The sequence below is a fragment of the Equus przewalskii genome, chromosome 16, assembly GCF_037783145.1.
Source record: "Equus przewalskii isolate Varuska chromosome 16, EquPr2, whole genome shotgun sequence".
Classification (NCBI taxonomy): Eukaryota; Metazoa; Chordata; class Mammalia; order Perissodactyla; family Equidae; genus Equus; species Equus przewalskii.
This window is the reverse complement of record NC_091846.1, coordinates 27076393-27093256: the sequence shown is the minus strand read 5'-3', so window position 1 is coordinate 27093256 and position 16864 is coordinate 27076393. Positions and strand designations below refer to the sequence as shown.

General features: G+C 40.9%; 1 protein-coding gene across 34 annotated transcripts in view; it reads right to left on the bottom strand.

The window, feature by feature from the left end:
• Positions 1-16864, bottom strand: part of ENOX1 (ecto-NOX disulfide-thiol exchanger 1) — a 536764-nt gene that overhangs the window by 49171 nt on the left and 470729 nt on the right. For all 34 annotated transcript variants that reach the window (XM_070578360.1, XM_070578374.1, XM_070578365.1 and 31 more), the window contains 2 exons: positions 9057-9164; positions 4609-4665 (listed from right to left, as the gene is read on the bottom strand). In XM_070578360.1, the coding sequence (XP_070434461.1) occupies positions 4609-4665; positions 9057-9164 (165 nt within the window). The remainder of the gene's footprint in view (positions 1-4608; positions 4666-9056; positions 9165-16864) is intronic.

The following is a 16864-nucleotide window of genomic DNA, read 5'->3' as shown; positions in this document are numbered from 1 at the left end:
ACAACAGCTTCGGCAGCAGTGGACTAAACTTGGAGAATGTTCTTCACACAGTATCTCTTCCATACTCTCCTAACGTCTTTACTCTGACAGATTTAAAGACAACTCTGAGGATTTACTTTCTTACAGAGGCGACGTGCAAAGCTGAAAAGTCTTTCCTCTTTTGTGTTTTTGTTTTATTGTTGAGTGGGGAAGGTGTTCTACCTGACAGTGATAACCTTCAGTATCACAAATTAAACCTCTTTACAGATTGCAAATGATTTCTCTAACTCCAGTGTGTGAGTGTGAATTGTGCAAATGAGGATGTGCGGTAGCAGTATCCTATAGCAGAAACAGGAAGAGGAGGAAAGAAAATGCATGGAAAACTTTTAGACCAAATTGTTCCATACATTACAGGCTTCAGCTGCCACTTCATTTGACTCCTCTGACTTCTTCCTACATTTCTCTCATTCTCTCCTTTCCGTCCACTTTCTCACCAAACATACGCGTGTAAGGATCACAGGTGGTGATACCTCTGGGAGGGAGGAAGGTCATCAAAAAGATGCTAGATGAGGACAGATTATCTTTTTTTAATTTAAGATTTCGATATCTGTAATGCATAATTACCAGGGATCAGGCTAGTTATTCAGCAGTCCTAGGGAGTAGGAGACAGCTCAGAGATGGAGATCAAAGGAAAAATCATAGCCTTGCTTTTTAGGAAAGAAAATTGCATCTGGAATAACTGAAATCTCTAAAGGAACTGGGATAAAGGCTAATTTTAAACTTGGGTACACTTAAAAGGTTGGACCGCCCTGCTGTCATTAATACACCCAGTTTCAAATACAAAGAAAAACCTATTGAAAATTAGCAAGTGCAATCCTCTTGGAGAGCAAGGCCTTTGCAGTTGATCTCAGTTTCTGGTTCTAATGGTTTTAGGTTGGCCTTCAAAAACTTTTCTCAAGGTCATGTGCTCGCAGATTTTGTGATATGGGGACAAAGGTGGGCTTTGTAAGGGTGCCTTTGTTTGGGGCCTCAAGAATACAAGACAAGGTGTTGGTCAGATACTACTGCTATTTAATAAAAGGTAAAAACAATAGAAAAGTAATAGTAACAGACCAAATCTAGGTGTGGCTAGCATCCTATAAGCTAGACAACTCTTGAGACTAAGGCAAAAGAGTTAGGAAGTTGCAAGACAAGACATAGCTTTTCGTGGGTTCCCTCAGGACGACTAACGGATACCATAAGCATGCATTTGCCACACTAACATGCTGAATGCCAAACAATTCTGCAAGTCTGAAGCTCCCTGCCAGACTGTGTGACACAGCTATTAATACAGAGAATCCACCAGATATAAATATGAGAGACGCAGAACAAGATTTATGAGCATGTTAATTGCAGCATTATTTATAATAGTTAAAAAATGGGAAGTTAAATGCCTAACACATAGGCGTGTGGTTAAATTATTTCATATCTACATTATACAGCCATTAAGAATCATGTTTTTGAGGAACATTTGGTGACAAGAAAAATACTTATGATATAATGAGAAATCAAAAACATACAAAACTGAAGACAATATGATAAGATTTATTTATTCATTTATTTATGGATTTTTCCCCCTGGTCATAGACATCCACACGACTGGAAAGAACTAAAATAAAATATGAATAGTGGTAATGACATACTAAGTTATTTTTCTTTACCTCTATATTCTTTTCTGTAATTTTCCAGTTTCACACAATCTTATTCTTTTTACTTTTATAGTAATATATTTGTTTTTAAAAAGTAATTGTCAACTCTCATATCCAGCTAAGCCACCAGTCCACTGTATAATTATTATTAATAAATGATAATAATATTAAATTCCAGCCTCCACATGTGGATAATTACACACACACAAAATCTATAGGTCTCAGTCAGTAACTTCTGGGCCAGAGGCTTTAAACCTCTGATCTGCATTAAAATTCATCCTGTTAAACTACTGCCTAGCATATTAAATACTATTGATACTGCTGCATGGAGAAGGAATTGATACTTGTTGGGTACATACTCTGGGCCAGGTGTTTATGTACGTGGTTTCATTTAGCTCATTCAAGGATGAGGAAGGTGAAGGTCAAAAAGGTCAAATAAGTGGCTCCGCTCACACGGCTATTCAGTTATCAGAAGGGATTCAAACCCCCTCAATCTGCTTTGAAAGCCTCATCTCCTTTGACCACTGCAGGGCTGGTGGACACTTGAGATGACATGTAGACTTCATTTCAGACGTTTAAAAATAACTCCACAAGATGTTTTGCTAGCGCTCCAAATGTGTGGCCAAAATAACTGATTTTTGTTTCTTTTCTTTCGCATAACCCTAGTGGAGGTGCTCGGGAAACTGCCCAAAGGAGGCAACATTACAGACAGGAAAGAGAAGGAGACTTGAATGATCCACCTACTGGGAAACCCCTGAAAAAACAGGCAGTGATGGTAAAATCTAGCCTGGCCCTCTGCTCAGCGAGAGAGGCGGCCACCAGCTGTGACAGGAATGTTCTACTGGGCTCTCTCGTTCCTTAAGTCTCTCACCCACCAAGTCATCGTGCTGCCCCTCCTCCTATTTGCCTTGAACCCATCTCTCCACTGTCATTTCTTTGGGTTGACTACAAAGTCCACTTTGTGGATTCTAGAGAGGTATTTTTAAAATCTAGAAACTTTGCTCTAGAAAGGACAAAAGACCTCACAGATGATCTCCTTTCACTTTTCCCATTTAATAATAAATGCTGTTGACATTCCTCAAAAAAAGGAGCCTGCAGGATAGATATTGTGTTAGGCCGACCTTTACACGTATCATCTAACTTAATTCAATCATAACAACATCTTACTCAGATAGAACCTCGCAATTACAAAGCGCTTCCACATCCGTTATCTCATTTGCTTCTCACAATAAGCCTTAAGGAAGGAAAGGTAGGTAATATCATCCTCATTTTACAGACCAGGAAATTGAGGCATACTGCCACTTTGGTTTATTGGATTAGATGCAGCTTCCTCGGAAGGCGCAGCGGGGACTCTGACTCTGAGGAGAGGGCATATGCAAGTTTTGGTTGAGAACGTGGCAGCAATGTGTCTCTAGAAGACAGGACCCTGGCAAGGGGCTTAGGGTAAGGATGGGGTAATGAAATATTGGAGTGGGAAGACAAACTCTACTTAGGTCACAATACTGTCTATGGAGAGTTCTGTATGAATGGTTTCCTCCTCTCGCTTCCTACTTTCTCAATCTCACTGTCAGTTCTTCAAAGCCAAACCCAAATCCCACAGGTCCAGGAGGCCAGTCTTGATTATCCAACACAAACAAACCAGAATGACAACACCTTAAGGTTTTCACGTGCCTTAGCTCATTACAACATCACACTAAGTTTTTTAGGTAGGCTGTGTCATCCATTTTACAAATGAGAAAAACAAAGCTTAGAGGGGTTAAGTGACTTGTCAGGTTGACACAATTAATAAGCAGCAAAGTCCAGATTTCAAATTACACCACATCACAGCAGCCTCGCCTTCCTGCACATTTACATCTTGTGTATCGCCCATGTGTTCCTTAATTTCTCAACTCGGTCATAAGGTCTTTGAGGACAGACAGCAAGCCTTATATTTCTTTGTAACCATCTCCTTCCCCAGCACTTAGCAGAACTCCATGTACACAGTAGGTTCTCAATAAGCATCCATATGTTAAATATCTGTTTGGTAGGAACAGTAATTAATAAGAGGTATTTTTTGGCACTCTGAATGTCAGGCTCTCTGCTGCATATAATTAAAACAAGAGTGAACATGAAATGTATAATTTCTCCTAGCTTTAGCTTAATCAGGCATTCATTACCATGTCTGATTCTGTGTTATGTGAAAAGAACTGCTTAGTAAGCATTTTCTGTGATGAGGATAATCAAATGCATACAGATATCAGGGAGATTTAGAAAAAGACAAAAACAAAACCATTAAACATATGGAGAGACAATGATCTACATGGTATAAAATATTCCATCTGAGACTAAAGAACTTCCAAGGCAAAGCGAGTACTTCACTAATTTGGGGCAATTCGAGGAACAGTAAGAGATGAAGTCAGGGTGCTGTCTGGGATCTTGTACCATTATGCTCTATATCAAGAAGACAGATGCATCATGCTACTGTTCTGGGTCAGAAGCAGAAGAGAGGTACACTTTCAAGGGCTTTTCTGGGAGAAGGGATTTGCTCTGAAACCTCTTCAGCATATCGGTCATTTCATTATTGTTTTCACTGACAGGCAAACTTAATAAATTTACATGTAATACACAACTTATTACCCTGTTGGGTCTCATTCCATTTGCCCTAACACATCATTAGTCTGTAATTTTGAAAATATAAACGGTTCAAACAAATTCGCTAAGATTAGAATTTTTGCAGTAGAGATTAGTTCAAGTACTTCTACACTGACATTTGGTAACCAAGCCAACAATAGCGGTGCCCGTCTACCATATTTTATTGCTAAACCATACACAGTAATCTTTATAAGCCACTGAGAGGCAGGGCTTCTGATTTCCTTTGTGTTATAAATAGAATACCCACATTCCTGTGGGCATTCAACCAACATCAAGCAAGAAGAATAAATACCAGGTTAGTGGTACCTACATTTGTGTCCTCATGGCTGTGGCCATTGGTCTCGACCAATTCCTTGGTACCTTTTAACTGGAAATTTTAAGGAAAAAAACAAAAGAAATCCAAATGAATAAGTAAGCACATATGTTGTGTACATCATCCTGTTAACTTTGGTTTCTCTGAGGTTGCACTTTATAAAAATTCCAACGAGAAGAAATAGATGGAGCACATAATTCTAATGAGTCTTACTGAAACCAGTTTGAGACCAATATTTTATGAAACTTGATGGCTGGCAAAAGTAAATGGGTCTTGGTCATTATTTTCTAAATAATAAGATTAGAAAGCAGTTCCATAGGCATAAAAATGTACAAAATTGGCTCTTAAGAATAATAAATGATTTCATTTCCTCATTGCATTGCTATTAATTTAAACCCTGCAGTGTTTGCAAGTTGCCACCAGCTAAATGATGTTACACTAACGGTTATTCGTGAATGATGTATTTTTGGTTGTTTTAATATGCCGCAGTGCTACTGTGCATGTCCTCCTTAAGAACACATTTGAACGACTGACACTGTTTCTGCAGGCCTACAAAAAGGTCATTTGCTTCTTTTCTCACAGGAAGAATTGGAAAGATCTCCTTGGTCACTGAGGCATTAGAAGAAAAGCTGTTTCTCAAAGGAGATTTTTAGCAATGAACATTGAAAACACTACTCTCTCTACTCTCTCAGAAGGCTTAGGAGTAATCAGTAATCAGGAAATTTCTGGAAACTTTTAATTGGCATTTTATCCCAGCCTGGCTCAAAGCAAACATTTGGAGGCAGAGAGCAAGGGTACAGAGTGAACAGGCCCAGCAGCTATCTGCTAGTATTTCTTCCTGGCTTATTACACTTAGGAAGCAGCATCTTCTGTATGCCTTTGTTTTACGCCTAAAATAAAGTATTCATGGTGTGAAATAAATGCTTAAAGTTTCAAAGAAAATAAATGTGCATATGCCACCAATGTGTTTGATTCAGAGCATTGGTTCTTTCTGGCTACTTGTATGTATTAAAACAAAAGCTTCTTTAGTCTTTTGAAGGCAGTATCAAACTCTCAGAAAGAAAGCCTTACACTCTTCATGCCAAGAGAGAGCCTTTGCCGAAAGAATGGTGGCATGAATAAGGTGAGCATGGGGCAGCCGATTATGGACCAAAGGCACTTTGCTCATTTCCACATCACTCCCACTTAAGAAAATGAACATTCTGCCCACTGTTCGTCAGGGCTACCTCAGTGATGTTTCTACACATAACAAATACAAGGGAGCATGGGCACTGTGGGATATATATGAAAAGAAAAAGTGCACCTCAGAGAGAGGAATAATATCAGAGGGCACAAAAGGACTCAAAAAACCCTCTAGTGGGTCGGCCCCATGGCCAAGTGGTTAAGTTTGTTTGCTCCGCTTCAGTGACCAGGGTTTCCCTGGTTTGGATCCTTGGTGCAGACATGGCACTGCTCACCAGGCTACAGTGAGGTGGTGTCCCACATCCCACAACTAGCAGGACCCACAACAAATATATACAACTACGTACTGGGGAGATTTGAGGAGAAAAAGCAGAAAAACAAAAAAAAAGATTGGCAACAGTTGTTAGCTCAGGTGCCAATCTTTAAAAAAAAAAACAAAAACCCTCTACGTTTTCCCATCTTAAGGTTCTCCTATGGTAAGTGCTCCTCATCGTCTTCCTCTCCATCAGCCCTCTCTGCTCATCCCAGTGTAGGTCCTGTGACTCGTGCTTCCGTGAGTTAGAGTGGGGTTAGCTGGGAATTTTATTTTTCAGCAGAAGTAAACGACTATTTTGTTAAAGCCTGTTCCACCTTTACATATTTATTAGCAGGAACATGCCCGTTGCTCTATTTCTCCCTTTTAAATAAATTCCATCTTTCGACAACTCCATGCTGTCCTTTTGCTCTGCCCTCTCTCTGTATGCTACTCACGTGCTCTCCTCTCACTCCCTGTCCACCGGTATCCTTACTCCCCCTGGCCTCTGCTGCCAGAACTACCCCAGGCCACTCCTCACAGCTGACGCTGCAGGCCAGCCTCCGCTTTTGCCCTCACTGGTCTGCTCCCTGTTCTCTCCTCGAGCTGCTCCTCACCTCCACAAGAAGGGGTTGAACATCTTGTCTGATGATACCTGGGCTTGTGAACAAGCTCCACATGTAGGAAGCTATCACCTTTGAAAAGGCGATGAAAGGCAGGAACCAGTGGGAACTGGAGGGACCTAGAGAAACTGAATCTGAGCAAGCAGGGAGGGCTGGGAACCTTCTGGAGAGCTGAGGGAATGACCCTGCGTTCCTTGGAAGGGGTGGGGCCTAGTGATGGTAAGGGTCTGCCCTCAGGACCTGTTCTTTCTTTTCAGGATCCTCAACAAGTGGCAGTCACTTTGACATGCAAAATTCCAAGTCTTCAGAGAAGCATAGAGCTTTTCCTGTGTGTGTGTGTGTAATAGCAAGACTCTAGGCCCATACAGTCAGAATCTCCAGGAGTGAGGCCTTCTGTTTAGGGCCTATCTATGCAGGCACTGAAAAGCTGTTTATACATGTAGATTACTCTACACAATCCAAAGAAAGCTTCATAAGGCAATGCTCGTGGAGGTAGGGTGTGTTTTTAAGTGTGTATCTGTGTGTGGGTGGCTGCAGGGAGATGGAGGGAGCGTGTCCATCACATGCGCCCATCTGCAAGGATGACAGAGGCACCAGGTGAGGGGCTCTCAGGAAAACCACCTGGTGCTGGTGATAGCAACCAAATGCACTTGGCTGCTGTGGGCCCTCTTAGATTTGTGGAATCTCAGTGCCTTTGCTTGAAAGGAGCCATCCCGTTTAAATCAGTACAGCAGATTTAAAAATGCTTCCTCCTCGGTCGTATTTCCTAGGTCTTTAATAATTTTAGTTGTTCTGAATCTTCTTTACATTCCTGATTTATTTATTTTTTATTGAATGGAGAGTGAAGTGTGATGCTTCACCATCGCCTGTGTGTGTGCTGTGCTCCTTAAAAACGCACGCCATAACAAGAATTTATCAATTCTTTCTGCAAAACTTAGAACCTGTTTTTATGACTGCAGTTTGGACTTCAAATCAAAATAAAGGATTTGAGTCATTTGGAGAAAAGAGAAATTCACCTTTCCCTGTCCCAGTAAATCAAGGAGACAGAGACAGAGCATAAAACAGCAAAGCTCAGAGCTGTGTCTACTTGATCAGGAGGAAAGCTGGACTGAATCAGCTTCACCTTGCTGGGAATCTTTTAATAATGTAAAGGAAGAAAAAACAGTGACTTTAGGTCTCTTGGACAGTAGGTCATGGTAAATTTAGTCAACAGTATTTTTCAGTTCAATCTAACTTATCCAAAATCACAAAGATTCAGCCTCGGTCTAAGTTACTGCATCTATATTAATCACATAAAGATAATGATTAATTTTATAAAGCATCTTCCTCCAAAGTTATAAAAATTTAGCAACTATCCAACATCTTCATTTTTCCCTCACAAATCACTTATACTTTTAGGGGAAAGTAACTAAAAATACAGTTTCTTGATGCCACACCATTAAAAAATGGAAATCACTTGTAAAGTGGCTGAGTCACAGCTGAGGTCATACTCTCTTAACTTCATGTTTTTAAAAAGATCACTTTCGAAGTTATTTATATTGTACAAATAATCTTCTCATAAACTGCTGTGAGTGAAAAATTTAAAACAACCTAAATTTGATTACCCACCAAGGGTTAGGGTTACTATGTGTGATTTTTTTCCTCCCAATTACCACTGATGATGTCATTGGCAGTGTGTGAAGGCCAGAAATAGGAAAGCATTTCAAGAGCCTTCCCTGTGGATACCAGGCTTAGATTTCACTCTGCTGCCAGCAGTCTGTCTCACCCCACCGTAAGACAATACTTCCAAATCCACTTATCAGTGTCAAGCCGCATTTAAGTATCGAAGAAAGCCAGGATAAAACGATCAGATTTACAAACTTCATACACAAGGTTTGTTGCTCGCCGTGGTTAGATAAGTGGCCTGATGCAAGGCGAAGGTATTTGTTTAATGTTGCTATGAACCAGTCTTTCTATTCCTGTGTCTGCAGGAGTACCATGGGTTATGCTAAACCCATTTTCCTCACTATTAGACTTAAGAGGAAAGTAGCTGCTTGCTTCGAAATATATCTAATATATCTGCATTACCAATATTTTAGAACTGGGTATCAAAATTCATTTGTCTTCGGGAAGAAACTTTCACACATTCCTGGCGGGGCTTGGGGTCAGGTCTAAACAGGAACAAGAGTCAGAACAGAGGTGCTGGGAATGAGAGTGTAAATTCCACATAGCAAAGCTGCTAGGAGGTTGGGCAGGGCACAGGCTGATCGTGCTGCAGATGAACTTCAGCAACGTGTGCGCGTGCCAGGCACGAGAGAGGTGCGTCAGCGTCGGAACCGACTGGTGATCAGAGCTGCTGTGTCACTCACCTGTTCTTGGAGGACTTTAAGTAATGCCTGCGTGTGGGACTGCTCCTCCTTGGCTTGCTCCAGTTCTGACTTTTTGTTGTTTAACTCCTCCTGGATGCTCAGCAATTGCTGTGAAATTAAAGTTCATTTTGGATAAGTAGGACTGAAGGCCAGGTGATTGTCAGATATTCAAAATGCCCCATTCAAAAACACGCCGAGAGGATTTTTATGTCTTAAAGCATAATCCAGACTTCAGTTCACTTTTTTGTGTGTTATTTCCCCCCGCAGTGAGCATAACGAGTATTGTTAATGCCACATTATTAGGCTGTTTGTGATAATGATGCCACAAAACTGTTTTAGTATTTGTGAAGGTACCATTATATTCCTTTGAAAAAACACAGAGTTGTAAAAATATGTAGAACAGTGTTAATAAGCCAAAACATATTGATAAAGAAATTAAATGATAAAAAAATTATAAATAGTCCGCTTGTCCAAGGTTACTTCATTTTACATCTGACAGTAGAGCTAGCCTTCTGTAGCTCTGCCAAGCTACTTCACCAAGTGGCTGGGACCACAGAAGATCCTTTTACTTTCTCTGTTATGACGGTGATGTTTTATTAGATCAGCAGGACTGAGGGTCGAACTGCAATCAATATATCAGCCGAGAAAACTGCTGATATAAGCTGTCAAAACACTAAGCTATGGCCTACACACTGCTGTTTTGAAGCAGGGCCACTGAAGGGATTTCGGTAAGCCTTGAGCTTTCCTCGCCCTATCAACTGTAACTCAGGGAGGGGCTTACCTGATCTGCCAAAAGCACTGTGCTGCCCAGCACTCATTATTTGGAACATGCTTATATGTTACTCTATACACAGGCTGGAGAACGCATTCAAAACTTCAGAAAAGGCCTGGAGACAGCTATGCGTCTTCAAAGCTTCTTGACCACAAAGGACTGGTTTGAAAACACAGAAGTGCATTTCCTCTGCCACCGTGCATAAGCAATACTGCTCTAGTGATATGAAAATGTCTGTGCACGCCTGCCACAAGGGTACTGTCTCCAGCATCGAGGCTGCTTCTCCAGGGCCTTGACAAACTGACTGCAGAGCTGCCTGGCCAGTTCTTAACTACCCAGGCCTAAAGAGACACTGGCACTAGATTTCTGATGCTTAAACCTACCAACTGGCAGGATTAAATTAAATCTTCAAAACCACGAGTTTTAGGGTATGTTGGAGGGTAGGGAGTACTCAGAAAAACACCCTGTGCTTCCCTTGGGCTTGCTTGTTCTGTTCCCTACTCTGGCCCTGGATATAAATTTAAGAACCTTCTCAATATACAGATGGCCAACAGGTATATAAAAAGATGCTCAACATCGTTAGCTATCAGGGAAATGCAAATCAAAACTACAATGAGGTGTCACCTCACTCCGGTCAGAATGGCTATAATTAACAAGACAGGAAACAACAAATGTTGGAGTGGACATGGAGAGATGGGAAGCCTTGTACACTAGTGGTGGGAGTGCAAACTGGTGCAGCCACTATGGAAAGCAGTATGGAGTGTCCTCAGAAAATTAAGAATAGATCTACCATATGATCCAGCTATCCCACTCCTGGGTATTTATCCAAAGAACTTGAAAATGCAAAGGCATAAAGATTCTTGCACCCCTATGTTCACTGCAGCATTATTCACAATATCCAAGACTTGGAAGCAACCTAGGTGCCCATCAAAGGAAGAATGGATAAAGAAGATGTGGTATTTATACACAATGGACTACTACTCAGCCATAAGAAATGATGAAATCCAGCCATTTGTGACAACATGGATGGACCTTGAGGGTATTATGCTGAGTGAAATAAGTCGGAGGGAGAAAGTCAAATACCGTATGATCTCACTCACAAGTAAAAGATAAAAACAAGACAAACAAACACATAGCAACGGAGAATGGATCGGTGGTTACCACGGGGGAAGCGGGGGAGGGTAAAAGGGGTGAATAGGCTCACATGTGAGGAGATGGACTATGATTAGTTTTTGAGTGGTGAACAAGATGGAATCTACACAGAATTCGAATTACATTATGATGTGCATCCAAAAAAAAAGAAACTTTTCTGGTTCCCTAGCATAAATGGTGACTTACGTGCAATTTTCTAAAACCTCAGTGCCTCCTGTTTCACCACCTGCCCAAGTCATACTCACATATGAGGTGATGCATTCCACCTTGGCTCCCTTAACCTTAGTGATTTCATTGTGCATCAGCTGACTAAGGTACAGAAACCAGGGAGCCCATACTATACTTTGGAACAGTGACAAGCACCTAAAATGCCTCTTTCCAAACAGTGGGGAATGACCCTGTTCCTTCATTCTCATTCATGACTGGACCAGGAACAGTCCTGAGGGCACCTGGTGCTCTGAGTTCAATGACGCTGAGTAAATTTTTTACCTCATTAGATAATTTCAAATCCAATCCTTAAACCTCCTTTAAAAATAAGCCAGATGAAGGACAGGAGTTTGTCTTCAAAGATAGGTAGCTTATGTGTGCTCACCACAGCACTTGAGGTAGCAAAATTTAGAGACAACTGATGTCCAGCAGGAGGGGGTTGGCTACATTAATGATGGTGCATCTGTACAATGGAACACTATGCAGCCATTAAAAATGAAGTTGCACAAATGTCTCTGGACATAGAAGAAGCTCAGGATATACTGTTCCTTGCATAAGAAGTTCAGCTTATGAAAAACTTTCATTGAATTTTGCAACATATTCTTAGAAAAGGATCTGGATTTTGTCTGTGGGTAAGTGGGTTAATGGATCTTTCTTTTAGTTTTGCTTGTGATTTTTCTGGTTTGTCTGTAAGGCCTACACATTGCTTTAGAAATGAGAAAAAAAACAAATGAATTTTAGTAAGGTTAGGAAAAAGATAAAGACAGGAGTAGCACTTGGACACAACTCTCAGTTGTTATTATCGCCACTGAATAAATAAGAGGGAAAGTTAGAACTCCATGGGAGTCTGCCATTTCATCTACACATTTATAACACTTTTTCCTTCTCTTAACACACACACATATACCCTTCCCTTGACTTCACTTCTCATTTAAGCTTCCAGCCTAACCCATTTTTCCCTGGAATCATACTTTTAAAATAAAATGTCTTCTCTTTCATCCCCACTTCTTTCTTTTCTCATAAGTATGCAACCACTTTCAACGGTTTCTATCTTATTTGAGTGTGTTTTCCCAAAATACATATTGTTGTTGTTTTGTAATATGTACTTTTATGTAAGTGATATTGTCATATTTCTTGTTTACTACGTTTTTACTGAGCATTATGTTTTTAAGATCCATCCATGTTAATATGTATACATCTAATCTATTGTTTCTGACGGCTGCATAATATTCTGTGGGGTGTATCCCCCCAATTATACCTAATCCACTCTCCCAGTGAAGGCTACTCAGATTATCTCCAATTCTCCTCACCTGATGCTGGGCTGCAATGGAACATGCTAGTGCATGTTCCCTAATGGACCTGTGGGAAAATTTCCCTGGCATATGCATCTAGCAGTGGAACTGCTGGCTCACAGGGCATTGCCTTAGGAGTTAATTTGCTAAAGCTGCTCTACAGAATGGCTGTACCAGTTACGCATCCACACCTGGTATACAGGAGTTACTGTGCCCCACATCCACCCTAACACTTAGCATTTCCAGCATTCTAGTATTTGTCAGTCTAATAATATAAAGATTCTTCATCCCATAAAAAATTTGTACTTCTCGACTCCCTACGACTTTAAGCATCTCATATGCAAGGGTAGTGGTTCTTAAATCTGGGGAACTTTTCAAAAAAATACTGATTCCTGGGCCCCAAAGACCACCAATTAACTCAGAATATCTAGGCAACGATATCATTTTAAAAACCTTCACAGATAATTCCAATGTGCAACTGGGGATGAAAACCACTATCTCCGTTAATGCTTCTTTAACCCTCGTGCTCCCACAGCTTGACTTCCATCTACAGTCCCCCACTCACACTGTTCTCACTAAAGTCACCAGTGCTTTTCTAATTGCCAACCAATATGCCAGGTTCTTCTCCCTACATGCTCTCTCCAGGTGATCCTATTCACACCCATGGCGTCAACCACACATCACACGTGCTTATGCTTTACAAAGCTGACTTTACAGCCTCTGCCTCATTCTTACTACCCACTAGACGCTTAACTTGCAGTGTTTCAAACGGTGCATGTTATCACCCCTCCCCCTCCATACACCTAAATCTATTTCCCTGGTTTCCAGAGTTAAAACCTTGAAGTTAACCTCTGCCCTTTCATCACCCTCACAACCTGTCTGCCTATTCTTCTGCCTTCTTTCCATGCATCTTCACTGTCAGGGTTAAGGCAACCATTTCCTCTCTTCTGAATCTGCTTGTTCCCCCTGTCATTCACCCCACACTCCTGAGAGAACTGACCATCTAAGAATTAAAGTGCTGCCATGCTTAAAAAATACTGTTGGTTTCCCAACCTCTACTGGAGAAAATCCAAACCACTGACCTTCTTGCCCTTCCCCAGACATTCCAGGTTCTTTCATGACTATGACAAGTTCATTACCCAGAATTCTGCCTGGAAGATTCCTATTTATATATATATATAGTGACTTTTTAGGAAGATAATTTTTTTTTTTTTTTGTAGGGAAGGATTTGCTCTGAGCTAACATCTTCTGCCAATCTTCCTCTTTTTTTTCTCCCCAAAGCCCCAGTGCATGGTTGTATATCCTAGCTGTAAGTCCTTCTAGTTCCTCTACGTGAGCCACCACCATAGCATGACAACTGACAGACGGGCGGTGTGATTCCGAAACTGGGAAATGAACGCGGGCTGCCAAAGCAGTGAGAGTGCCAAACTTCAACCACTAGACCATCAGGACCAGGCCTCCTACTCATTTTTTAAGCCAACTTAAAGAATGCTTTCAGGCCAACACCAACCCACATGATGACTTTATACACTAGCAAAAGGCCTGATCCTCCAGGGAGACACAACTTCTCACTAGGGACTAGGCAGTGGAGTCGGGGCTTGATTTCCTTCCCACTCACCCATGTGGCCTGGTGCACTTGTCCAGGGCAGAGTCTGCACAACGAGATGTAGCGGCCTTGGGGTGTTCCTCAGTAGAGACCTCCTCCAACAACTCAAGCAAAGGTAGTTGTTCTAATTTCTATGTTTCAAAGGACTTGATACAGTATAGTACACTTCACAGATATCTCCCCAACTAGACTACATCCACCAATAGTAAGGTCAATAATTAGGTTATCTCTAACACACAGTAGGTGCTGAATCAATGAATGAGTGAAGAGATGAATGAATGCTTGCTCTGGTTTCCCCGCCTCTATGGGATTAAACAACGATCTAGCAAAAAAACAAAAAGCCACACAAGCACAAACAAAACCCAAAAACCCACAATAACAAAAACCACCTGAGGATCTATCACTAGGTAATTTAATGTTCTAGACATAGGGATATATGAAGCTTTCACAGGAAAACAGCAGGCCCACTTAAGACATTTTGATTCATTACTCTGGCAGTTTCACACATCCTTTTTAATCTAAAGAGGAATATTTCTTAAAAGGCTAAGGAAATCCAATCAGTGAATTTATAATTATGTAATTTCTTCCCCATATTCCATCACAAAAAAGAACAAAACCACAACTAGAGGAAAAATTAAATCAACACCCCGAGACTGTTTTCTGCATTCTTCAGAATCAACACTTTCTTTTGTTTACAAAGCATAAACTCGTGAATCTAATATTTATGTACTCAAAACAGCAGTGATTCAAAACTACTATTCTTCATTTGACTAGATGTCCTATAAAAACAACGAAATAGTCCACAACTAGATGGTATAAGTTTTCTGGTCCTTTCTCACTTGAAATTTATGAGACTGTATAATATGCTTTCTAGTTTGAATTTTTAAGTACCGAAGTGCTTCAATTATAGAAGTTCACGGGCAGCTAGAACTTAATCAGGAGCATCTCTCTCGGTTGGATTGGCTGACTGCAGCATAATTTTAATTTAACATTGGAGAGTGTGGCATTAAACAGATGCACTATTACATTTTTTGGTGGTTACAACTGAGTATGTTCCAATTAGACAATTATCCATATGCCAATCAAGTGCAAACACTCTGGCGGACAATAACAGGTAAATAAATGCTGTACCTGACACATCTTGATATTTCCAGGCCACTGATTTAATAGGATCATTTGTATTGCTGTTTGGGGATGCAGACTTCAGTGTGTAATAGGTCTTTCTCTCTGGCAAATTCAAAGAGCATTACAAATGTTATTTGGAGCCCCAGAATAAGTGAGGTCACATTTTTATTTTTACAGATGAGCGAATCGTGGGCACACGGAGGTTAAGTCATGTATCCAAGCCTACACTCTTTGGGAGAGACCCACCACTGGCACAACTCAATTTTCCTGCTTCAAACTGTGGTTTCCACCCTGGCAACCACGCTGCACTGTCAATTTGAAGTGAAAATCAGGACATGCCAAACTTAAAATCCTCCTAGCAATGACTTCCACCCAGGCATTCACCATTTCCACTTAAGAGCTAGGCTGTTGGAGACATGCTTTTGTGTATACTTCTGTGAGTGGTGTGATGGATTTAACTTTCCTTTAAAAACTGTAACCCCTTCCTTGCCTTCTTTTCTTAAATTTTATATTTTTGTTACCAAGGTGAAGTTTTTATATAGCTAACAGATTATATAAGGTTAGAGTCCATGAAACTCACAGGCTATAGCACAAATACTCGGTATGAAATAAACCAGCAACATCTCAATATATGCTGACACTCACAGAACTGTGATAACTCGGGAATCTTCGGCAGGACTGGTGGGCCGCTGGGGGATGGAGGTGGTTGTTAGCATAAAATTGAGAGGACCCCTAAACAGAACTGATTCTGCGTCTTCCACGGTAGACAAGGTGTACTCTTTCTAAATTTAGTTTGGAGGTGAGTCAGGTAAACTGATGACACCAGGTAGATATATACTGACAGTGACTGACACCTACATACACACACACTCGCGTGCACACACACACACACACATTTTTTCTCCATCCCTCTTCCCCTTGTTTCAGGATTTCCCAGTGCTTGGCTCTATGTTCAGTTCTTTTAAAACAATCTGCTAATATTGATTATTCAATCAATCAATCGATAATTCATTCATTCCTTCAATCAACACTGATCTACTATGTGCACAGTGCTGGACCAGATAATACAGATTTGGAGGAAAGAGACACTGTCCTTAAGATGCTGGGTCACAAGTATGCTAATATACATACTACGATTAATTTAGGGAAGCACAAAATACTCTCATAATGGCTACAACCAGTGTGGTTTCCCTAGGAGACTTTTGGGGATCAGTTTAAATGGCTCAGGGGATCCATTTTGAATCAGAACTTGTTCTACTTATTAGAAAGGAGCCACTGAATATTCATGCATAAAATCTGGAAATATCTGAACCCATGGAGTGTCATCAATTTAAATTGAATGTGTTTTTGCTCTTTTGATTCGGTTTTAATAAATGTTACCCCACCTCTGTAACTTTGCTATAAATCAGATGCCCTACTCAGAGGGATATACTTTTAAGGCCAGCAGAATATTCCCTAAGGAAATGAGGTCCAGGGACTTTCAAAGAGAATTTTCCACCAAAGGCCATGGTGGGTATGACTGTGTCTGGATGGACCAGCGCCAGCAGCTGTTTTAATATTTAGTCTGCGTGGCAATGCCCTGTCTGTGCATCTTGTCTCCGACCTGATTTCTCCATATATCTCAGCCTGCGATCTGAGCTCATCTGTGGTAAGC